Genomic DNA, 25,474 nt, shown 5'->3' with positions numbered 1-25,474 from the left:
TGGGCACGGCCTCCCCCGGTGTCAGTCCGGCTCTTCAGATTCTGGGCCAGCTTGGCCTGCAAGAGAAAGGACGGCCTCTAAGTACAGTGTGGTGCCCTGTTGTTGTGTGCACTGCCTCCCATGGTCGAATAGCTTGGCCAGTGTGGTGCCCTGTTGTTGTGTGCACTGCCTCCCATGGTCGAATAGCTTGGCCAGTGTGTAAAGTGCAGAAAGTGCAATTGATGTTCATGCCAGTGCCATAGGTGCTGGATGAGGGCTGGCCATTAGGCCTTTGAGATCCCTTTGCCCATAATGTGAGGTGCACATGCAAGGATGAGGAGGACACTGGAAAGGGTACTCACCCTGACAACCCGAGTGAGGTCGTTAAACTTTTTCCGGCATTGGTCAGCAGTCCTGGGGACATCGCTGTTGGCTGTGACCCTCTGGGCGATTTCCCTCCAGGCTCTCCTGTACGCCCTCTTGGGAGGATTCTTGCCACTGTCCGGGAACAAGATATGGCTTCTCCTCTCCAAAGCCCTAACCAGCACCTTTAAATCATGGCCAGAGAAGCGCTGCGCTCGCTCACGGGCCCTCTGCATCCTTGCTGGCGCTATTTCTCTCCAGCAGCAGTGTTTAGGCCTAGCTGGAGGGCTGCAGTATCCAGGGCGTGGCAGCTGACCAAGTCGACCCTTCCCCCTTTAAGAGCTGGCCGGCGCCAGGGTGTCTGCTGTCAATCAAAACATGACCGCACCTGCGCTGCGCCTGGCCTCGGCGGTATCAGTCTGCACCGCCGGCTTAGCGCCTAAAGATAGGCGTGCAACGCCAGTTTTAGCGCTCGAGCAAACTCCTTGGCCAAAGCTACTGAATATCGGCGAAGTGGCCTCCACTTTCCGGCGGGCGCAAACTTCAGCGCCCGCCCGACTTTAACGCCCCAAAAGTGGCTATACTGAATTTCTAGGCCTCACTCCCTCCACCACCGGCGAACTGTAGCTGCAGTGTGTACCATCTGCAAGATGCACTGCAGCAACTCGCCAAGGTTTCTTCGGCAACACCTCCCAAACCCGCGACCTCTTCCACCTAGGAGAATGGAAGCAGGCACATGGGAAGACCACCACCTCCAAGTTCCCCTCCAAGTCACACAGCATCCTGAGTTAGAAGTATATCGCCGTTCCTTTATCGTCACTGGGTCAAAATCCTGGAACTCCCTACCTAACAGCACTGTGGGAGTACCTTCGCCACACGGACTGCAGCGGTTCAAGAAGATGGCTCGCCACCACCTTCTCAAGGGCAATTAGGGATGGGCAATAAATGCTGGCCTTGCCAGCGATGTCCACATCCCATAACCAAATTTTTAAAAATCAAGTTCCATTAAATGGTTACAGAAGATTTCAAATGGACTTGACAAGACGAAACAAAAGAGATGTGTAGCTCTGTTTATTACAGAAAATTGGGGATGAAATTCATCTCGGAACGTAGCTCAAAATGGGGAATAATGAATAGACAGCCCGTTTTACTCTCAGCTTGATTTTCTTTTCTATTGCCTGGTTTGTGCTACCTCCCAAGACCAATTTCACCCTCATTGTTTAAACAGAGAGGGAGGGTACTGGTTAACAGAGAGAACCAGAAACAATTTGGGTGAAGTTAGATCAGGCAGGTGATCTAACGTTGATCTTTCACAGCTGTTGTAGGCCTTAAGGACAGTAGGTTCAGCAAGATGAGGAACTTAGAAAATTAGAAGGACTGTAGAACAGGCTAGTGTTTCTGTTATGGGAGATTTCAATTAGTCAACCAGGGAGGCAAGGCAGAAATGTTTGCCAATACTGCCAATGATTGCTTCTTTACTCAGCATGTTGGAGAAATAATCTATTGAATTTGGTCCTTGCAGTGATCCTGAATAATATCTGATCTCCATGTGGGGGAGCAATAGTGATCACTATCATCAGATTTCAGTTTTTTAGGCAATTGACTGCAGCAGAAATAAAAGTTTCAATTAAAGCCATACTTATGATCAGAGAAACCATGCAGGTTCTTCCACTAAAATGAAGGTTATGGTAAAGTGAAACCCAAATGACTAAACAGGGAGGTTTATAGGGAAATAATTCACAAAAGGAAATATTTCACCAGGTATAAAGTGAATAACTGTCACTGTCAGCAGGGATGGGAAAACACACAATTGGAGACAACTAAAGCCACTATTAAAATTGTCAAAAGGGCATTCGAGAAAAGCACTGCAGATGGGGTGGTAGTGATGGTAAAGCTTTTTCAGTTAATCAGAAGCCAGAAAGTGATTACAGATCTCATGAGGCTTTTGAGAGATTTAGCAGGGCATGTTAGCTTTGAGAAACAGGTTTTAACTAAAGTGCTAAATGGATACTTTACATCTATTTTCACTGTTGAAAACGATGCCAAGGTGCCAGTGGTGCTCTTAAAATGGATTTCAATGAAGAAAATGTATGGTTGCTCCGACATTTATCCCCGAGAACTGACAGAAATGGGAGATGTATTAGCTCGTAAATTTAATAGCTCTGCGGTTTCGGATGATTCTAATGGTGGCATAGTGGTTAGCACTGTTGCCTCACAGCGCCAGGGACCCAGGTTCGAATCCGGCCTCGGGTGACTGTCTGTGTGGAGTTTGCACATTCTCCCCGTGTTTGCGTGGGTTTCCTCCGGGTGCTCCGGTTTCCTCCCACAGTCCAAAGATGTGCGGGTTAGGTTGATTGGCTATGATAAATTGACCCTTAGTGTTAGGGGGATTAAATACGTGGGGTTACGGGGGTAGGGTGGGATATGTGTTGGTGTAGGGGTTACGGGGATCGGGTGGGATATGTGTCGGTGCAGGCTCGATGGGCCGAAATGGCCTCTATCTGCACTGTGGGGTTTCTGTGATTCTGTGATAATGGACTGTCGGGAGGATTACACAGTGCCGGTATTTTAAGAAGGGGAAGAAATCAAACTCCGGGAATTATAGAGTTAGTTTGGCATCAGTTGTAAGGAAAATACTGGAATGCATTGCAAGGGATGGGGTATATGATCATCTGGAGAGGTTAGCAACTATTAAGAGAATTCCAGCATGACTTTAGGAAATGGAAGTCCTGCTTCACTGACCTAATTGAGGTCTTTGAAGAGGTGAGCACATTAATGGTTAATGACAGTCTGGTTGAGGATATACACCTAATTTCTAGAAAGCCTTCGATGAACTGTCCTACAGGAGGCTGTTGGGTAATATTTAATTGTGCAGGATTGGCAGTCAGTCAGATATTATGCTGGATAGGACATTGGTTGCATTGTCATAGTCAGAGAGTCATCATGAATAGGAATAAATTTGTATGGGCCAGGTCACAATTGAAGTCCCACAGGGCGCTATGTTGGGACCATTACTCTTCATCTTCATAAAATGATTTGGAGGAGGGCATTAATGAAGCCATTCAGACATTTGCATGTGACACAAAACGTGCACAGCAATTGGGAATTTAGACTAAATAGGTTACAGGAACTTTTAGATAAGGGAATGGGAGTGTGTGTGGCAGTTGTCCTTCTTTGTGAAAGAAATGCATTTGTGTCTGGGAAACTCGAGGCAGGTGTATATAATCGGTGTATATAATCTACTTCTGTGCTTCTAACACACACTGGGACTGAAGATCAGGAAACTGTGCATCACTAGTCAATGATTTTCCAAATATTAGAAACATAGAAGATAGGAGCAGTAGGTCATTCGGCCCCTCGAGCCTGCTCCGCCATTCGATGAGATCATGGCTGATCATCCAAACTCAGTACCCCATACCTGCCTTCTCCCCATATCCCTTGATACCTTTAGCTCTAAGAAATATATCCAACTCCTTCTTGAATATATTTAAAGACTTGGCCTCAACCGCCTTCTGTGGTAGAGAATTCCACAGGTTCACCACTCTCTGGGTGAAGAAATTCTTCCTCATCTCTGTCCTAAATGGCTTACCCCTTATCCTTAGACTATGACCCCTGGTTCTGGACTCTCCGACCATCGGGAACATTCTACCTGCATCTAGTTTGTCCAGACCTGTCAGAATTTTATAAGTTTTGATGAGATCCCCTCTCATTCTTCTAAACTCCAGCGAGTATAAGCCCAATCGACCCAATCTCTCCTCATACGTCATTCCTGCCATCCCAGGGATCAGCCTTGTGAATCTTCGCTGAACTCCTTCCATGGCAAGAACATCCTTCCTCAGATAAGGTGACCAAAACTGCACACAGTACTCAAGGTGTGGTCTCACCAAGGCCCTGTACAACTGCAGCAGGACATCCTTACTCCTGTACTCAAACCCTTTTGCTATGAAGGCCAACATACCATTTGCCTTCTTCACCGCCTGCTGCACCTGCATGCTTACCTTCAGCGACTGGTGCACAAGGACACCCAGGTCTCGTTGTACTTCCCCTTCTCCCAATCTATTGCCATTCAGATAATAGTCTGCCTTTCTGTTTTTGACACCAAAGTGGATAACCTCGCATTTATCCACGTTATATTGCATCTGCCACGCTTCTGCCCAATCACCCAACCTGTCCAAATCATCCTGGAGTTTCTCGGTATCCTCCTCGCAGCACACACGCCCACCCAGCTTTGTGTCGTCTGCAAACTTGGAGATATTACATCTAGTTCCCTTATCTAGATCATTAATGTATATTGTGAATAGCTGGGGTCCAAGGACCGATCCCCGCGGTGCCCCACTAGTCACTGCCTGCCACTCGGAAAAAGACCCGTTAATTCCTACTCTCTGCTTTCTGTCTGCCAACCAGTTCTCTATCCAAGTCAATACCTTGCCCCCAATCCCATGTGCCTTAACTTTACACGCTAATCTCTTATGCGGGACCTTATCGAAAGCCTTTTGAAAGTCCAAATACACCACATCTACTGGTTCTCTCTTATCTATTTTCCCAGTTACATCCTCAAAAAATTCCAGATTAGTCAAGCACGATTTACCTTTTGTAAATCCATGTTGACTTTGTCCGATCCTGTCACTGTTTTCCAAGTGCTCAGCTATTACATCCTTTATAATGGACTCTAGCATTTTCCCCACTACCGATGTCAGGTCTGTAATTCCCCGCTTTCTCTCTACTACCCTTTTTGAATAGTGGGGTAACATTAGCTACCCTCCAATCTATGGGTACAGTGCCAGATTCCAGCGAATTTTGGAAGATGATCAGCAATGCATCTACTATTTCTAGGGCCACCTCCTTAAGTACCCTAGGATGTAGATTATCAGGCCCTGGGGATTTATCGGCCTTCAATCCCGTCAATTTCCCTAACACCATTTCCCTACAAATACTGATTTCTTTCAGTTCCTCCCTCTCATCAGACCCTATGTTCTCCAACATCTCTGGGAGGTTATTTGTGTCCTCCTTTGTGAAGACAGAACCAAAATATGCATTTAATTGGTCGGCCATTTCTTTGTTCCCCATTATAACTTCCCCTCCTTCTGACTGCAAGGGACCTACACTTGATTTCACTAATCTTTTTCTCTTCACACACATCTATAAAAGCTCTTAGTCAGTTTTTATGTTCCCTGCAAGCTTACTTTCATATTCTATTTTCCCCTTCCTAATTAATCCCTTTGTCCTCCTTTGTTGATTCCTGAACTGTTCCCACTCCTCAGGGTTACCGCTTTTTCTGGCCAATTTATATGCCCTCTCCTTGGATCTTATGCTATCCCTAATTTCCCTTGTTAGCCACGGTTGAGTCACCCTTTTTGTTTTATTCTTATCCCAAACTGGGCTGAACAACTTCTGTAGTTCATCCATGCGGTCTTTGAATGTTTGCCATTGTCTATCCACCATCAACCCTTTGAGTGACATTCCCAATCAATCCTACCCAATTTGCGCCTCATACCATCGTAGTTTCCTTTATTTAAATTCAGGACCCTAGTCTCCAAGTCAACTACTTCACTCTCCATCCTAATGAAGAATTCTATCATATTATGATCGCTCTGACCCAAGGGGCCTCGTACAACAAGATTGCTAATTAATCCTCTCTCATTACATAATACCCAGTCTAAGATGGCCCAATCTCTGGTTGGTTCCTCGACTTATTGTTCCAGAAAAACCATCCCGTAAACATTCTAGGAATTCCTCCTCCACAGTATTTTTACTAATTTGGTTAGCCCAATCTATATGTAAATTAAAGTCACCCATGATGACTGCTGTGCCCTTACTGCATGCTTCTCTAATTTCCCTTTTAATGCATCCCCAACCTCCGTATTACTGTTTGGAGGTCTATATACCACTCCCACTAACGTTTTCTGTCCCTTGATATTTCTCAGTTCTACCCATACAGATTCCGCATCATCAGAGTTAATATCCTTCCTTTCAATTGTGTTAATCCCCTCTTTAACCAGCAATGCTACCCCACCTCCCTTTCTTTTTTGCCTATCCTTCCTAAATATTGAATACCCCTGGATGTTGAGTTCCCAGCCTTGGCCACCCTGGAGCCATGTTTCTGTAATCCCAATCAAATTATATTCGTTTACCTCTATTTGCGCCGCAAATTCATCCACCTTGTTTCGAATGCTCCTTGCATTAAGACATAAAGCCTTCAGGCTTGTTTTTTTAACGCTCCCAGACCTATATGAATTATTATTTACTGTGACCATGTTTGATTTAAACCATTGAGTTCTTTGCCTTCGAATTTTGTTTTTCTCCTTCCTGTCTTTTGCTTTTTTCCTTGTTTCCCTTTCCTCTGTCTCCCTGCTCAGGTTCCCAACCCCCTGCCACTTTAGTTTAAACCCTCCCCCACAGCACTAGCAAACACTCCCCCTAGGACATCGGTCCCAGCCCTGCCCAGGTGCAAACCGTCCCGTTTGTACTGGTCCCACCTCTCCCAGAACCGGTTCCAATGTCCAAGGAATTTGAATCCCTCCTTGCACCATTCCTCTAGCCACGTATTCATTTGAGATATCCTCCTATTTCTACTCTGACTAGCACGTGGCACTGGTAGCAATCCTGAGATTACTACCTTTGAGGTCCTATTTTTTAATTTACCTCCTAACTCCCTGTATTCTGCTTTTAGGACCTCATCCCGTTTTTTACCTATATCATTGGTGCCTATGTGCACCACGACAACTGGCAGTTCGCCCTCCCCCTCCAAAATGTTCTGCAGCCGCTCCGAGACGTCCTTGACCCTTGCACCAGGGAGGCAACACACCATCCTGGAGTCTCGATTGCGGCCGCAAAAACGCCGATCTATTCCCCTTACAATTGAGTCCCCTATCACTATAGCTCTTCCACTCTTTTTCCTCCCGTCCTGTGCAGCAGAGCCACCCATGGTGCCAGGAAGTTGGCTGCTGCTGCCTTCCCCTGATGAGTCATCCCCCCAACAGTATTCAAAGTGGTATATCTGTTTGAGAGGGGGATGGCCACAGGGGATTCCTGCACTACCTGCCTGCGCCTCTTACTCTGCCTGCTGGTCACCCATTCCCTTCTTGCCTGTACACCCTTTACCTGCGGTGTGACCAACTCGCTAAATGTGATATTCACGATGTCCTCAGCATCGCGAATGCTCCAAAATGAATCCATCCGCAGCTCCAATACCGCAATGCGGTCTGTCAGTAGCTGCAGCTGGACACACTTCCCGCACACATGGTCATCAGGGACGCTGGAAGAATTTCAAGAAGAAAAAAATGTATTAAATATTTTATAGCAGGACCATAAAAACAGGAAGCAATTGATGATGGGGAAAGCGGTGTGGTGGGTATCTGAGGGTGCAAAAGGGGCTGCAGAAAAAGTAGCGGGAGGCAGCTTACAGGCAGGAATACAGTGCAAGGTTGGGGCCTGATGGTTCGAAAGGGCCCATCAGTAGTTTGGGCCTCATTCCCCTGGAACCATTTCGACCTCATGGCTGTTAGACCCAGTACCTCCCAATACTGCCAGATCCCAGAAACCCCCAATACTGCTAAACTCTGTCCCCCAAATCCATAGAACCCTCTCCCAAGACTTGCTGGCACCCAACATCACTCTGCCCATATACCTTGCACCAACTTCCAAATTCCAGAAACAATCTTCAGTGCTCAACTCCCATCACCCCCCAAGGACTGTATTCCTAGAACTCTCTGATCCTAGAGCCATCCAAATGATTTCAGATCCTTTGACCTCCCTTCCAATGCTCCCAGAATCTCTTTCCCACTGATCACTGAATCTGTCCCAATGTTTCAAGAAACTTCCTCAGCAGTGTTGTCAAAATCTTGAGAACCGCCCCCTCCCAGTGCTATAAGATCTTGGGACCCCCTCGGCCACAAATCTCCTCCCTGGTACTGCCAGACTCCAAGTCCCCTTCCAAATGCTCCCAGATCTGACCCAATTCATACAAGTCAGTGTCCCTGGTTATACGACCTTGCACAACACCCCTGTTCTTATAAAGCTTCCAAAACACCCCAGGCAACCACGTGAGATCTGCCAGTATAAGAAAAATTCTCAGTCTTCAACAGGATTATTTCAGTGCAGAAAGATTATGCATAAAGAAACATGTTACACTGGTCTCAGTAAGTTTTTAAATGACATTTCTGAGAATGGACATTATCAGAAAAAAATGTTGCTGCAATTGGCAGAAATAAGCAACTGGGAATAATACCGACAAATTATTAACATTTGCACATATGCAATGCATTTATTTTCTGCACCAAGCCAATGCTGTAAAACGAATGAACTTGGAATATTAAAAAAAAAATCTGTTTTGATTGGTCGCCAGCAAAAGGCGTAAAAAACTTAACCCAAAAACTGAACATGTTCTTTCACATTTTCCATTTGGTTTCTTCTAGTTTTAATTAACTTTCTATATATGTTTAATCCATTGAGTACTGGAGATTTTTTCAACTTCCATTATTTTTTTTTACAGGGGTGAAATGAGGTGAATTTTGTGCTCAAGATAAAGGATTTCAATGCTGGAGTGGAACATTTTTCCACTCTAGGGGCTGGATTTTCCAAGCCCCGAGGAGGCGGTCATGGAGGCGGGACAGCCCGTAAAATCGGAGAAAGTGGGGGCGGATGGCAAACCTGCCCCCATCCCGCCTCCGTGCCCACTTGCCAGGAGGCTAGGAAGATGTGCTGGTTTGGGTCCCGTCTCCTGGAGGCGGGAAAGGCTTTTAATCCTTTTAACTGCCTGTTAACAGGTAGTTAGCAGGCAGAAAAAAGGATTAGTGCCATTTTACCTTCACAGGTGAAGGCTTCCCGACCTCGAAGAACCCCGCCGGGTTGGAGGAGACGTGGAGGAGGTCTGCGGTGGTCGGAGGCACCTGGAAGTAAGGTGTAGAGGTGAGTGATGGGTGCAAGTGTGGAGTGGTAAGTATGCAAGGTGAGTGATTAGTTTTAAAAAGTGTTCACTTACATTTTTTCCCTTTTCTAGCCTTTAGCTCTGCTGGATCGGGAGAGCGGACATCCACCTTGGTCAATTTCAGGTAATGGCTGATGGACCCTCCGATCCATCAGACATCTGAAATTTTCAATGTTTGTTGTGTCCTCACCACAAAGACTCATCAAACCAAGGAGAATGTCAGTGTTTGACAGCTTCACAGAGCTGTCAAACGCTGTCATTTCTTCTTTCAAGAAGTCTTGACAGATAGTACGTCTGACGTTGACGTGATCTGTCAGTGACTTCTTCCCTAATTGGCTTGCTGAGCCCGCTGGGCTGGCTTAACAAGCTCAATCAGGGGAAAATCCCTCTGAATGGTCAGGCGAGGATGGAGGCGGGACCTTGACACGACAAGCAGCAGTCCCGCCTCCAACTCGCCTCCATTCACAAAATCCAGCCCTTTGTATTCAGTACTAGTATTACGGTAAACATCCCATTACTCTGCCCAATAATGTTCCTTAACACCAACCTCACGAAAATGCCTCCCACTGTGCCATACTGACAAATCAATTCCCTGCACTAGTCAATCTGATAAATTGGTAGTTTCACTCACTCAGAATCTAATATCTGGTTACTGGTCCTTTTCTGTAGTCTTGGTCTTACTAGTAACTGATTCAATCTGCTCAACCTCATTTTATTTAGGATTCTTCAACAGCAGAGAAAAGACTTCCCTAGGCATTTATTCAGTTTTGTTTTTCATTCATATGTTTCTTTGAGTAGTCAGCATTTTTGGGCTTCTGCCAACTTTTTTGAAGCTGTTCATCAGCTTTTCTAAGTTCTGTAGGTTAGCATGTATGCAGTAAAGCTTTGTTGAAGGGACTGATTGCATAGATGAAGTAAATGCAGTGGATGAAGTAGAAATGGATTTTCATGAAGACACTAATAAGATGTCTCACAAGGCTTGTCACAAAAGATCAGGCAATACACCGGGACTATTTCCACAGGAGCAAAGGTGGTCAAGAGAAGATTTAATAGAACCTTTTAAAATGGAGAAGGGTTTTGATGGGGTTACTGAAGAAAAGCGGTTTTCTCTGGTTGAGGAGTCAGTGACGAGGGTTCATCAATTAGCTGAGATGAAGAGGAGGACAACCACTGAAGGGATGGCAGGTGGGTTGGGATGGATGGCAGGTAGTCTGTACCAATCTGCTGGTACCCACACATTAGCATCTGCATGCTGGAGGTGACCAGACATCGCTTTGACAGACAATAACTGCATGCAGAGGCTCCAATTAACAAGGTAGGTATGGCTGGCAAGCAGAAAAACACAAGATACATGTGAAGGCCTTGAGCGGCCATTATGTTGGATGGTTCTTCAGAGCCTCCCAATCGCAGCTTTTTGCGGCATGTATGAAATAAAACATGCCAGACAGATCAGCTAGCAAAGCCTGATTGGTGTCACCTACCAATATGCCACCAACCATATTTACAGGCATGGTACGCACCCAACTGATAATGGCTGCAGCAACTGTCTGCACAAGGTCTGGGTCAGCAGACAGCCAGATGCAGTGGTGTGCTTTCTGCTGCGAGAACACCTACCGCTGACATGAACCAGTCACCTGCAGCCTCAAGCTTCCATGTGGGGCTTCCTTTCCCTTCATTTTTGCCTGTCACTTCTTGACAAAGACTGCTAACAGGTTGAGACACCTTTTGAGTCTTTATTTCCCCTTTCAACTATCCCGTCACTTTAATTTTCATTTATATGCAGTTTCCCTGCCTCATCACTAGGGTGCTTTTTGCAGTTGCTTCAGTCTACACTTGGATTTGTGAATAATTATGCAAATGAACTCACTGAGGAAACTTGAGTTCTATTAGCACATTGCCATTTGGGTGAGATTAACCGGATCTTAATCTTTTAGACAGGATTTGCATCAGTCGAGGAAAGTCAGTCCCTTGGTCTCTGATCTTTTTAGGACTCTACACTCTGAACATGTTCCATAAACCAGCTGGACCTATTCAAAGTCCTTTGACATTTCAGTCTTTAAAAAAAGAGAATTCTAAATGGCCATACAATAATCGCAACAAGACAGTGCAATCAGATATAAAACACATTTTGCTTCTGGCACAGATGCAAATATGGCTCCTGATCAAGCCCATTTCAGATCACTGAAAAAAAGAACATTTAACTGGGTTTGTAATACCCGACACTGATCAACATTGTTCAATTTCAACTACATAAATTGTCTAGGATTTGTCCCCCCCCCCACAATGACATAAAATACTTCAGCTAAAACCTTTAATTAGGGAGTACTCTTTTAAAGAGCTAGTAGCCCTTCTTTAATCCATGTGCAATTAAATAATAAAAAATAAAATGATGGCTCAGTTTGTAAAGGCAGCGTACAACTGGGCCGTACAGACCAAACGGGCCAAGGTCCAATCCCCTGGGTGGTGCTAAGTTAGCAAATTTCAGCTGGGGAGTAAACAAACAAACTTATATGTCTTCATCACAAGGCACTTCACCTTACAGAGAAGTGTAGTCACAGTTCTGGTGCAGGAATATTACAGCAGACGAGGAAATTAATCCCCTATTATATTAAATTAATAGCCCTACTCCAACTTACTTGATGTGGAAATACAAGTTGAAAAGATACCTCTGTAAAGTACCCAGTCAGCTTGCTAGTTCATTTTGCACTAAAGATTTCAGCATTGTGATTCGCAGGATCAGAAGTTCTTGTGCGCTTATGATCGCCAATTTTGCGAGGTGCTGCGCCACTGGTAGGGTTACATAAGAAATAGGAGCAGGAATAGGCCACTTGGCCCCTCGAGCCCGCTCCGCCATTCAGTAAGATCATGGCTGATCTTGGGCTCAAAGCCACACATACACACAAAATCAAGCGCGAGACCTCACGCTGGATTTGCTGCACTTCGGCTATGACAAGGTAGGAGGCCCTGCAACTAGCACGCATGGGCCTTGTATTAATACTTAAAAGACGACAAATCAGGTCCCATACCAACTTTCAGGCACGAGTCCACCCACAGCATTCGCCTCACCAATAAAAAAAAAAGTGCATCAACCCGACAATAGGTGAGGCCTGCTTAGTAGGTTCTCTTAAAACTCGTGTCACATTTTTGCCTGCGTTTTGAAACTGTTTTTTGTGATTATTTAGAAAACTGTGCAATCATCATTTTGTGTATATTTTTGTTGAGTCCCTGGTGCTGCCTTTATGCACAATCCTCACTTTCGCTGTGCTGCACTTGTACTGAACATGCCAAAAAGCTGTAGCAATCCATTATGAATGATGTTCTGCCTCCCCGGTGCCAAAGCAATGACTGTCAATAAGCATGTGCAGAAGATTTTACAGAGCGAAGGGGAACAAGCCAGAAGTCATGGTTCATGTTGGAATCAATCATTTAAAAAGAAATAGAATTGGGGTCCTGCAAAGGGAGTTCCATCAATTAGGAATCGGATTAAAGTGCAGGACCTTGAGGATAGTAATCTCAGGATTATTCCCGATGCCATGTGCTAGTTAATATAGGAATGGTAAGAAATACATTGCTGGAGACATGGGAGTAAGTTTTTTGTCTTCACCGCCTGGTAATTTGGTGGGATGCATCCTTTATGGAACCCAACTGATTTTCAGTCCATTGAAAGAGATGATTAGTGTACAGACTAGACATATTCCCGTAATAAATAAATAAATAGATGGAAGGTCATGATATTCCGGCAGGGAGAGTGGCCAAAAAACAGTCATTTAGAAGTACTCCCGGTAAGCAAAACCTGCTCCCAATTACCATATTTCATCCAACTATAATATGCCATGCATTGGCAGCCTCACAAATAGCACATTCTCTGCTTTCATGTTGACCTGTTCCCTGTATTTATAACCTTCACGCTGTCCCCCTCCTCTCCAAACAGTTGCTCTTGGATCCAACAGGACTCAGATTACTTTTCAGCTCATCACATCTTTGTTCACATACAGGCTTGTAGATAAAGGTGAAAAATAGGTTTCCACCTAGTGACCCACTGATGGGACGAAAAACACTTACACCCCTCTTCCGTTTTAAAATTAATGTTGGGACACACGTCTGTGCTCAAATAAATTGGAACACATGTTCTGGACATTAAGGGGGTGAAATTGGGTGCCTTTGCGCCTCCTGTTAGCACCCCCGGGGGTGCTAATGGGGCACAAATGGCTTTGCGACCAGGTGGGGCGCTGACATCAACTCCCATCATATTCAGCGGGAGTTTTGCAGCGGCGCTACGGCGTTGCGCCCCGATCTCCTTCGCCCAGAGATCGTGACGTCATCGCCGTAAGCATTGCCCCGGTAGCGCCCGGACCCGAAATTGACTTCCATCCCCTGCAGCAGCGCCAGGCGAAAACACCGACAGCTGCAGGAGGCGTGCGTCGGGCAGCCGGCCACTTCAGGGGCGATGATTAAAGGCGAGGTGGCAGAGGTAAGTAAAACAAAACCTTACCTATCTCGTTCTGCTTTTATTCACGGGTTCCTGCCCGCGAACGATTAGCCTGGCACTCTGCTTGAGTGCCGGGCTGACCGCACGGGATCGCGGCTGCCTTGGTGGTCCAGATAGGTACTTTTTCTATTGCGGAGCCTGCAGCGATGGCCCTTCCCTTTAAGGGAGGGAAGAAGCAGTTGAACGCAGCAGTGCTGCACGGCCCAGTGTGCAGCGCTGCTGAAGTCTCCGCCCCGCCTGCTGCTTGATTTAGTACTCCACTTCTTGGGGCACAAAACCAAATTTTTTTAAAGTTTAGAAACATTAGCGCCCGTCACTAATTTTCCAAACTTTTAGGGCTGGATTTTGATACTGGAGGCGTGTAGGAGGTGGGACTACAACTTTTGGGGTTGTAGTCCCGCCTCCATCGAGTTGTGGCCAACCTACTTGATTTTCGCTTGATTGACCTTGTTGAGCCCGCCCAGCGGGCTCAGCAGGCCAATTAAGGGCCACCGGGCAACATGTGACGTTACAGAGTGACATTTCATCTGTCAAGAGCTTTTGACAGATGAAATATCAGCGTTTGACAGCTCTTTGAAGCTGTCAAACATTGACAATCTGTACTCCAAGTTAATTCCTTCCTCTCAGGCTGATTTAGAGATCTCTCCAGAACAGAAAGCTGAATGCTGCAACTTATGACAGCTCGCGACCATTCTGCTTTCTGTGCCGGTGAGATGAGGGACTCTCGAGACCTGAAGGAAGGAAGGCTGTAAAGGTAAGTAAAGGTAAGTAAAACTTCTTTAAACACTTTACACATGCCAAACACACTTGCCTCTGCACTCATGCACCCATTACTCACCTGAACATCTCGAATCCTCCAAGCCCTTCAGCCCGACGGTCCGCCTCGCTAACTTGGCGTGGTTTGGAGCCGTCGGGAATCCCACACTTCAGGAATAAAAATAGGGATTAGGCTAAAAACTACCTGTTAACAGGCAATTAATTGCCACTAATCCCCTTCCCGCCTCGGGGAGGCAGGTCCCAGCACAGGTCGGGTATCCGCCTCCTTTGAAACTGGCATGGAGGCGGGATGGGTTCGTGCCCCCCGATTTCACTATTTTAACCCCCCACACGCCTCCAATCCAGCCTCCACGGCCCAATTAAAATTCTGCCCTTAAAATTTAGCACCCCAAACGGGGCAATATTGAATTTCTCCCCCGAGCAGTTCTTTCTCTTAAAAAAATAAATATGCAATGACATCCTTGGTAAAAAAAAAATGGGTAAAAAACATAGTCAAAGTTTCAAATGTTTTTCTTTAATGAAATTCAATTACTTTCAGGATAGAGGGCCTACCTGGTGAGAAGCACAGCATTATCATGGTGAGCGATTCCATTGTCAGGGATGGCATTTCCATTACCATTGCGGGAAAGAATAGATTTCTGCCACTTACAAAAACTATCAAGTGATTTGCCAGCATGATGATTTATTTCCAAGTTTGGCTAAAATGTAAACATAAAAGACAATATATTGAGAAACAATCAAATCTCATACAAGCTTGTTTAAAATTCTAAATGCTACTTTTGGCATGTGGTCTTCAATTTCTTTGAAAACTAAAATATACAAATACACAGAATCAGAGCCCTAAACAACAAAAACCATGTGCATTTTTGTAAGATGACATTTCAGTAAGGCATGAAAAAGTCAGTTCTTATTTTCTTTATCTAGAACCATTGGGCCCCAAATTCTTTAGCGCCCCAATCCAGGGCATGATTCTGGGGGTGTACAGTGATGGCGCACCAGAATGGAGAGTCCTGAGGACCACAGTAAATTCGTCCTTGGGCCTGGTCAGAATAAATCAGATGAGCTGTGGGCACTCCTGCTCCTTCCGACTCCACAAAATGTTCCAAGTTTCTTGGGTCCTTTTTAAGCAGACTCCAGTAATTGCTTTAAGGACCACTAGTCAGGCCGTTCAATACCGGGAAATGGCATCGCACGCTCCAACTAGGGCAAATCATTTTAGGAGAACGGGTCTGAAATTAGCGCAGGAGCCTCATTTTAATATTGAAATGAGGTCTGCGCTCAGTTCAAGCTGCCACCAGGGCTGGCTAAAACAAAAGGCCCCGACCAATTTAGTAATGGCCCAAACTCTAGTGCTGGTTAGGCACGGGCCTCTGAATTGCTAAATTGGTTACCATCGCGGCCGTTTCAAACCCATAAAATGGGCACAACAGTGTTAAATGTTGACCCTACTAAGACATCTTTTCAGTTAGTCAAAAAAGCAGCAACATCTAGATTTCCTCTCCCAACACTCAGCAAAGGGGAAGGAGCAGAACAAGCAAAATGATTTCAGTTGTGGCAAATAGTAATAGAATTCTCCCTGTATTTTTTTGAAATTGCAGCATTATGCCAAAATTACAAAGCACTCTTCTACTGCTGCAGCCCTTCATCTATATCATTTAAACTATTTGTTGCTGAATAAAGCGTCTGAAGAAAACACAGCAAAACATATAATGAGGGTACCACATGATTTCAGTTGGATAAATTTTAAAATAATGGTCTTGATGGCAGAACAGATGAATTACCTACTATGTAGGGTCAGCTTCATTCTTAAAATGATATGGATCCTCCACACACTATAGGAATAGAATCTACTAATTTCCTCTGAGGATAACACATATATAGCAAGCATGTGAAATGTCATAATGTTATCGATAAGCAATGTTATACATGGTTTCCTGCTTCTTCCTCCTATAAAGACTTCGGGGGAGAAATTCATGTTAGCCAGTTGGAGATTGATAGCTTTCTGTTAACCAAAGATATTAAGGGATATGGGCCGAAGGTGGGTATATGGAGTTAAGTCGCAGATCAGCAGTGATCTCACTGAATGGCGGAGCAGGCTAGAGGGGCTGAATGGCCTACTCCTGTTCCTATGTTCCGGTAAAGTTGCCGACGGTCACTGAAAATGGCTAATGGAGCAAAATTCAGCGGGGAGTGGGAGGGATGGAGGTTGTTGCGCAGCACTTACCTGCTGTGCAACGCTGTCCTGGTGGCATTGCTGGAGGCCTCCAACCCGAAGTTTGTGTGCAGGTGCGGCGATCGAGCTTCGCACAGCCTCTGGAAGCGAGGCTGTAGAGCTCGCAAGGAATTGTGGGCAATGAAATACCTGAGAATTAAAGGGACCATGCACACTGAAGCAATACAAATTAAAATGAAGTGAAACAATGCAGTTTGCAGCCCTTTTTGCATTGTAAAAAAAAAGACATTAAAACGAAGTCCCAAATATGAATATTCAGCTCTTAAAGTTGAATTCCCTTACTAACCTCAAAACAAATGCCTCACCACTAACACAAATGGCTCAGCAAGCCAGGGAAGGGGGCACCCAGGGTCTCGCACGCAGGGGATCAACATTGCAAGACAGGTCCGCTACCCACAGGGGCCAGGAGGCCCTTCAGAAAGAATGATGTGGGAGTACATCACCGAGGCCATCACTGCCAGCAGTGTTGCCACCATCACCTGGCTCCAGTGCCCAAAGAAGCTTCATGACCTCAGACCACTGGTCAAAGTCAGTGACTATATCTTCAAAAGCCGTCTCCTACCAACTGCACCACTAGCCTCACACACTGCTCAATGCACAACCCCCACTCACTCACCTGCCAACAATCTGCACCAATGATGAGGCACAACTCCCATTCCTAGCCTAACCTCACCTCCTTGGAGGAGACGGTGCAGGCCATTCTTGGCAGGAGCATAGCTGAGCCCTTGGCAAGCGGTGGGACAGAAAGGATACAAGATGCTGGTACCCTCACACATTATCCTCCTTCTGCCATGCACCTCATGGTTTCCTGCCCTCCCCTCACCACAACTCCACCCTTTGTGCCTTCCTCATTTCACACACCAAAGAAATGTAGCCTGCCCAGCTAGTGGGTGACCAAGAAGAGGGAAAGGAGAATGAAGAAGAAGATTGATTTGACACGCCCAGCCACTAGCTCCTCAAGGCCATTTGCAGTGTCCCCCACTGAAAGTCAGCAGCCTTCCACCAGCCATGCTGCAGCCGCTGTAGTAGCACTGTGTGACATCAGTAGGATAGGCAAAGGCACACACAAGACAGTCACCAAGAGAATGGATAAGGGTGAGGAGTTGATTTCTTGATGTCACATTGGATGGATAGACGTATATAGGTGGATTGGAAAGTATGCTTTGTGGTGGCTTTTATTTCAGCATCGTGGCCAAGAGGACGTTGTGATGGTCAGTTACAGATGGAAGGTAAGGTGTGGGAATTGGGGTTGTGGTCACTGGGACGGATGATTCCATCCTGGATATCCTGGCCATAACGGGGCTGTCTGGGATGCATCCTTCCATCAGCTTCCTCCTCTTCCCTCTGCAAACAGATGCTGTAAATGTGAAATGACAGCATAAAATGCTGGAAATACTCAGCTGGTCAGGTAGCATCTCAAGCCAAGAGGTGAACTCTGTTTTTCTCTCCACGGATATTGTGACTGGCTGAGTATTTGCAGCATGTTCTGTCTTCTCAAAGACCTTCATTTACCATTTGAGCCCTTGCAAGCATCCAGCAGCACTCCCTACACACTTACTACAAACCTTTTCACATCTATTGCAGCAAGCCACCACTTCAATAAAATCAAAAAACCCAGTCTAAAACCTTAAATCCAAACTTACCTCAACTATGTGAGTGTCCCTTTAAGAGGTGCAGATATCACCACGGTCAGCCTGTTTGCACGCCAGGTTAACCGGGCTTTGGACCCAGCGCTGAATTCAGCGCTAGGATCGAAGTTCGTGCTTGTGACGTAAAGTCTGTGTTGCACGATGTTAGAGATCGCACTGCCAGCTGCCGGCAGCGCAAAAGGTAGGGACCAAAATGGTAGCCGCCGCGGGACCCAACAGCAGCGGGCAAAAGAGCGGCAGCCTCAGTTTTAGCGCCATTAAGTGGCGCTAAGGCCACAAATTTTTCACTTGAACTTGTACCAAGAAAAATAAAAATTGATGCAGTGCTAAAGAAGGAGATATTAGGTGGGATAACCAGAAGCTCAGTTACAGAAGTGAGCTTTAAGGAGGGCCTTAAAGGAAGGTAGAAAGGTGGCGGTGTCTAGGGAGGGAATTCTACAGCATGGGGCCGAAACAGACAAAGGCACACCTGCAAATAGTGGTGGTGTGAAGGGACAAGGTGGGGGGGAGCGGGGAGGGGGAAATACACAAAAGGCCAGAGTCATAATAATGGCGAGTTCTGGGGGTGGGGTGGGATGGAGAAGAAGATTACAAAAGATAAAGAGGCGAGGCCATGGAGGATGAGAATTTTAAATTTAAGGCATGACCGGGTCAGTAAGGACATGGGTGATGCGTGTGCAAGGCCTGGTCAGGATAGGGTGTGGAAAGCAGAGCTTTGGTTGAGCTGAAGTTTTTGGGAGCGTGGGAAGGGATGCTTGCCAGCAGAGTATTGGAATAACTACACAAAAGACGTCCAAGAGCAGAGCACACAAGTGCCATTCTTACCTGGTCATCGGTAAGTAAGATGAGTCGAGTCACTACCACATTCACAATGTTTCCTATACTGGAGTCTTGCAAAAGTTTGGCAACCTGACCTCCAGAAAACAAAAAAAAACAGTCTTAAAAATGAAATTGGTACAAGATAACACAAAAGGATCACAATTGATTGGGGCACAGAATAATTGTTAATGCTTTAATTTAATTTAGGGGTACGGTAGCATAGTGGTTATGTTACTGAACTAGTAATCCAGAGGCCTGGACTAAATGATCTGGAGAATCCCATCACGGCAGCTGGGGAATTTAAATTCAGTTAATTAAATAAAGCTGGAGCAAAAAGCTAGTATCAGTAATGGTGACCATGAAACTATCGGATTGTCGTAAAAATCCATCTGGTTCACTAATGTCCTTTAGGGAAGGAAATCTGCCATCCTTATCTGGTCTGGCCTATATGTGACTCCAGACCCACAGCAATGTGGTTGATTCTTAACTGCCCTCTGAAATGGCAGCTTGCCACCACCCTCTCAAGGGCAATTCGGGATGGGCAATAAATGCTGGCCTTGCCAGTAACACCCACATCCCATGAACGAATAAAAAAAAAATTAGGTATTGCACAAAAAGTGCGATCGGATCTGCGGTTAAAATGTAGCCTGGCGACAGAATGACATTCTGTGCATTTTGCGCAGAGAGCAGGCCTAAGGTTACTCACCCAATTCTATGTCCCCCACTCACCCAAAAAGCTGCAACGTTACCAATGCAACCAATGGACTAATCGGCTACTTCACCTCCCTTCCTGTCTGAATTGAAGCTGTAGAGACCAACAGATCTTGCTATCTGGATTAGAGGATCTGTCCACTTATGGGGCAAAAGCATTACGAACAGGTTTTTTCCAAATCTCCAGGCCCAATAATTTCAAATAGGGAAAACAGTGACTAGGAAATATAAATAGAATGGAGCTGCTTGGTAATTGTGGGGCAGATTGACAGGGCTTGCAAACTGCATGTGGACCAGTTTGGAAACCTCTACCCTGCACCACACCCCTGGACAAAGAATTATGCCTATCATTTCATATAGACCCTTACTCTTCCTTTAGTGCCTTACTATAATGCTCAAGATGCAACAAACCCATAAGCTGTGAACTGAATCTACGGAACCTGTGTCCCAGTGTACCACTCACTTTCATTATGGCACATAACACTGACATATTATCAAGTTCATGTGAGTGAAAGGATATAGATACAGTAGAGAGGATTTAGAGAAGCGTGAGTGAGATAATCCCAGGCCTCAGTTATAAAGAAAAACTCAAGTGACTAAATGTATTTTCATTTCAATATAATGAAAGGATACAGATAAGGTGGAAGTAGATAAGGTACTTATCTTGAGCAATAAGCAGACACAGTACAAAATTCATGAGACTCAAGCAAAGTTAGAGAATATGAAAAACTTCTTACACTACAAGATAGTGGACATGTTGAACAAATTAACAATAGCAGGGAGTTGACTTAGAGCCAATTGTCACCCTTAAAAAAGGAGCAGGTTCAATATTTATTCAAAAGAGTTTGGGGTCGATTTTCTGGCAGCTGTCGGGCGGCTTTCCAGGCGGCCGGGGGCCGAAAATCTCTGAAAAAGTGGGCCGCGACCCCCCCCCTCAACCGCCTGATTCCCCGCCCCGTCCAACTTTCGGACCACCGTTTCTCCGCGACCCGCTTCAGTCCCGGACGTCGCTGGCGGGACTGGTCGTCGGAACACTAATAACCAATTATTACCTTGTTGAAGTAGATTTTCCGGGGCCGTTGCGACTTTGGGGCTTTCCCCACGCGAAACACGCCTGCGGGGAACCCCGCTGATGAGACCTGGCGTGAAAACAGTTGGCTTGCTTGCTTGCAGCAGCAGGTCAATGAGGGCTGAAGAGATTTAAACAGGCAGCATTTGCAGGCTGCAGGACCTTGTTGATGAAGGCTTGGGGGAACTTTTTGAAGGCTTAGGAACAGCTGTAGAAAGTTGGAGCCTCACACACTTGTCCAGTGTGAGCTCCTGGGAAGCCCCTCTCACCACCCTAACTCAGCGCCTCCTCAACGGAGGCATCTGCCAGAAGTGATGTGCCATCAATAACTCAAAGACAAGGAATTAAAGGATTCAACTGAAGGCTTTTAATCACTAAGAACATTGCATGTCTTTCCACATTGGATTCGTCTGGCAGAAATGACTCATACAGCTCTTGAGACCTTCATATGACAAAAGACAGGGGCGGAGCCAATACACACAATAGGAAAAAGGGGGCGGTACACACAATACAATGCAGGTAAAACACAGGGGCTGATGAAGGCATATATTTCATCACATTCACCCCTTCTACAGATTTAGTCTGTCCGGGGGGGTGATAGTCCTTCCTGAACGTCGCAACAGTACCTCGGGTTCCGACCAGGAGTCCGTGGTGCCCTCCTGGGCATACCCCTGTGCTGGGGGTGTTGCAGGTACTTCTGGGGGTGGTGAGGATACCTCTGGGGATGGTGGAGGTTCTTCTGGGGGTGGTGAGGATGGGTCGTCGTCGCTTCCTGCCGAGGCGAGGTCCTTTATGGACACGGTGTCCTCACGCCCGTCGGCATGCTTGACGTACGCGTACTGTGGGTTTGCGTGGAGTAGGTGTACTGCCTCCACGAGGGGATCCGTTTTGTGGCCCCTCACATGCTTTCATAATAGGACTGTCCCTGGGGTGGAGAGCCACGAAGGTAGGGACACTCCTGAGGTTGATTTGCGGGGAAAAACAAACATCTTCTCGTGAGGAGTGGCGTTAGTAGCAGTACACAGTAGCGACCTTATCGAGTGGAGTACGTCTGGGAGGACCTCTTGCCAGCGGGAGGTAGGGAGGCCTTTAGACCTTAGTGCTAAGGTGACCACCTTCCACACCGTCGCGTTCTCCCTCTCCACTTGCCCATTACCCCGGGGGTTATAACTAGTGGTCCGACTCGTGGCTATCCCCTTCGACAGCAGGTATTGGCGCAGTTCATCGCTCATGAACGACGCCCCCCTGTCAGTGTGGATGTAGTTAGGCATGCCGAACGTGCAAAACAGGCTGCCGAGGCACTTGATGACCGTGGCACTGGTCATGTCTGGGCAGGGGTAGGCGAATGGGAAGCGGGAGTACTCGTCCACAATGTTGAGAAAGTACACATTGCGGTCGGTGGAGGGGAGTGGTCCCTTGAAATCTAAGCTCGGGCGCTCGAATGGCCGTGTAGCTTTGATCAGGTGGGCTCGGTCGGGCCTGAAAAAACGGGGCTTGCATTCCGCACAGGTGCGGCAGTCCCTGGTCATAGACCGGACCTCCTTGATGGAATAGGGCAGGTTACGGGATTTTATAAAGTGGAATAGCCGGGTGACCCCCGGGTGGCAGAGGCCATTGTGGAGGACCTGTAGCCTGTCCCCTTGGATGCTGGCAGACATCCCTCGTGATAGGGCGTCGGAGGATTCGTTGAGGGCCCCCGGCCTATATATTATGTCGTACTCAAACGTGGAGAGTTCGATCCGCCACCTGAGAATTTTGTCGTTCTTGATCTTCCCCCTCTGTTTGTTGTTAAACATGAAGGCTACCGACCGCTGGTCGGTAAGCAGGGTGAAGCGTTTGCCGGCTAGGTAGTGCCTCCAGTGCCGCACTGCCTCCACTATGGCCTGGGCCTCCTTCTCTACCGAGGAGTGCCTGATCTCGGGCCCTTGGAGGGTTCTTGAGAAAAAGGCTACGGGCTGCCCATCCTGGTTAAGGGTGGCTGCTAAAGCGAAGTCGGACGCATCGCTTTCGACCTGGAAAGGGATGTTTTCGTCCACTGCCTGCAGCGCGGCCTTCTCAATGTCGTGTTTAATGCTGTTGAAGGCAGCGTGGGCCTCGGCCGTGAGCGGGAAGGACGTTGATTTCAGGAGGGGACGGGCCTTGTCGGAATAATTGGGGACCCATTGGGCGTAATAGGAGAAAAACCCCAGGCACCTTTTCAGGGCCTTGGGAGTGTTTGGTAGGGGTAGCTCCCGTAGGGGGCGCAATCGGTCGGGGTCCGGACCGATTTCCCCGTTTTCCACCACGCAGCCCAGGATACAGAGGCGCGTGGTGCTAAAGACACACTTATCCTCGTTGTAGGTGAGATTGAGTCTGAGGGCGGTTTTCAGAAATCTCGCGAGGTTCGAGTCGTGGTCTTGCTGGTCGTGGCCGCAGATGGTGACGTTGTCTAGGTATGGATAGGTGGCTGTTAACTGGTTCTCATCGACCATGCGGTCCATCTCCCGCTGGAAGACCGAGACCCCATTCGTTACCCCAAAGGGGACTCTGAGGAAGTGATAGAGGCGTCCATTCGCCTCGAAGGCGGTGTATGGACGGTCCTCCGGCCTAATGGGGAGCTGGTGGTATGCCGATTTTAGGTCGATGGTGGAAAACACCCGGTATTGCGCGATTTGGTTAACCATATCCGCTATGCGGGGCAGAGGGTAGGCGTCTAGCTGGGTGTATAGATTAACCGTCTGACTATAATCTATCACCATCCGCTTCTTTTCGCTACCCTTAACTACTACTACCTGGGTGCGCCACGGGCTGGTACTGCATTCAATGATACCCTCCCGCTTGAGTCTTTCTACTTCCGATGCAATGAACCGTCTGTCCTCCCAGCTGTACCGCCTACTCTTGGTTGCTATGGGTCGACAGTTGGGTGCGAGGTTGGCGAACAGAGAGGGCGGCTTGACCTTCAGGGTAGCCAGACCGCACACTGTGAGGGGCGGCTGGGACCCACCGTAGGTGAGCGTGATACTTTGGTGGTGGCACTGGAAGTCCAGACCCAAGATCACGCTCACACAGTGATCTGGCATTATCAATAGTTTAAAATCTCTGTAATCAGTGCCTTTTACCGACAACATAACCGCGCAGAAACCTGTAATTTTTGAGGTATGGGTCTTATCAGCCATGGCGATTTTGCCCTGTGTAGGGACTATCGTTAGTGAAAGTCGTTTTACCAGGCTAGGATGAATAAAGCTTTCGGTGCTCCCGCAGTCAATCAAGCATTTAACCTTGTTCCCGTTTACCTCTATGTCCATCATCGATCTAGACAACGGATGCGGCCTGGATTGATCCACCGTGATCGAGGCCACCAGTGGGTCCTGGAGGTCCGTGTAGTCGGGACAAGATGGTGGACTCCATGAGGGTGGACAAGATGGCGTCCAAGATGGCTGCCCCCACGGCACGCACGTGGCGGTGGCGGAGTTGGAGGCGGGGTTCCCTCTGCAGACTTTGCTGAAATGTCCTTTCTTCCCGCATTTAAAACAGGTGGTGCCCTTCGCTGGGCACAGATGCCTGGAGTGTTTGTCCTGGCTGCAGAAGTAGCATTTCGGGCCCCGATGCATCGCGGCAGTAGTGGGGCTCCTGGGTGGAGGCTGGGGCTCCGATGGTGCTGGGCTGGCCTGAGACCTGGGAGGTGAAGATGGCTTCCAAGATGGGGGCCCCCATGGCGTGCACGAGGCGGAGTGGGCCGCGTGGCCTGAGGAACAGGATTCAGAGTTCCTCTGGGCCATATCCAGCGATCGCGCTATGCCCATAGCCTGTTTTAAGTCCAGTCCCTCCTTTTCAAACAGTTTCTGCCGAATGTAATTTGAACTGAGGCCCGCAATAAAGGAGTCTCGGATCAGCTCCTCCGTGTACACGATGGCAGACACGGCCTTACAGTTACAGTCTCTGCCCAGTACTTTTAGGCTTAGCATGAAGTCCTCTAGTGACTCACTATGCCGCTGCGTGCGAGTAGTCAGAAGATGCCTGGCATACACCTCGTTTATTGGCCGCACGTAGTGGGCCTTCAGAATGGTGCAGGCATTCCCGTAGCTGGTGGCATCTCGGATGAGAGGGGAGACCCGATGACTCACCCAGTTTCGCAGGATTCCCAGTTTCACGTCTCCGGTGGTGGTCGCAGCTGCGATGGCGGTGGCTGAGCTTTCGATGAAAAATTTGAAGCATTGGAACCAGTGTCCGAACTGTGTGGCTGCGTCTGAGGCATGGGGGTCCAGATCCAAGTGCTCTGGTTTCAGGAGTTGATCCATCTTGGTGTTTTAGTGATTAAAATTGATGTGCCATCAATAACTCAAAGACAAGGAATTAAAGGATTCAACTGAAGGCTTTTAATCACTAAGAACATTGCATGTCTTTCCACATCGGATTAGTCTGGCAGAAATGACTCATACAGCTCTTGAGACCTTTATATGACAAAAGACAGGGGCGGAGC

The 25,474-nt window shown here is 47.2% G+C and overlaps 1 protein-coding gene across 1 annotated transcript in view; it reads right to left on the bottom strand.

Annotated features, from left to right (window-relative positions):
• The window catches only part of adamts10 (ADAM metallopeptidase with thrombospondin type 1 motif, 10), a 233,009-nt gene that overhangs the window by 160,645 nt on the left and 46,890 nt on the right, over positions 1-25,474 (bottom strand). Inside the window, exons 6-7 of the mRNA XM_086004738.1 lie at positions 19,242-19,325; positions 15,087-15,232 (exon numbers count right to left, since the gene is read on the bottom strand). Coding sequence (XP_085860864.1) covers positions 15,087-15,232; positions 19,242-19,325 — 230 coding nt within the window. The remainder of the gene's footprint in view (positions 1-15,086; positions 15,233-19,241; positions 19,326-25,474) is intronic.

The sequence above is a fragment of the Somniosus microcephalus genome, chromosome 13 (genome assembly GCF_052327205.1).
Source record: "Somniosus microcephalus isolate GS21.2 chromosome 13, FLI_Smic_1.0, whole genome shotgun sequence".
NCBI lineage: Eukaryota > Metazoa > Chordata > Chondrichthyes > Squaliformes > Somniosidae > Somniosus > Somniosus microcephalus.
The sequence above is the reverse complement of the archived record's forward strand: the minus strand, read 5'-3'. Positions and strand labels throughout refer to the sequence as shown.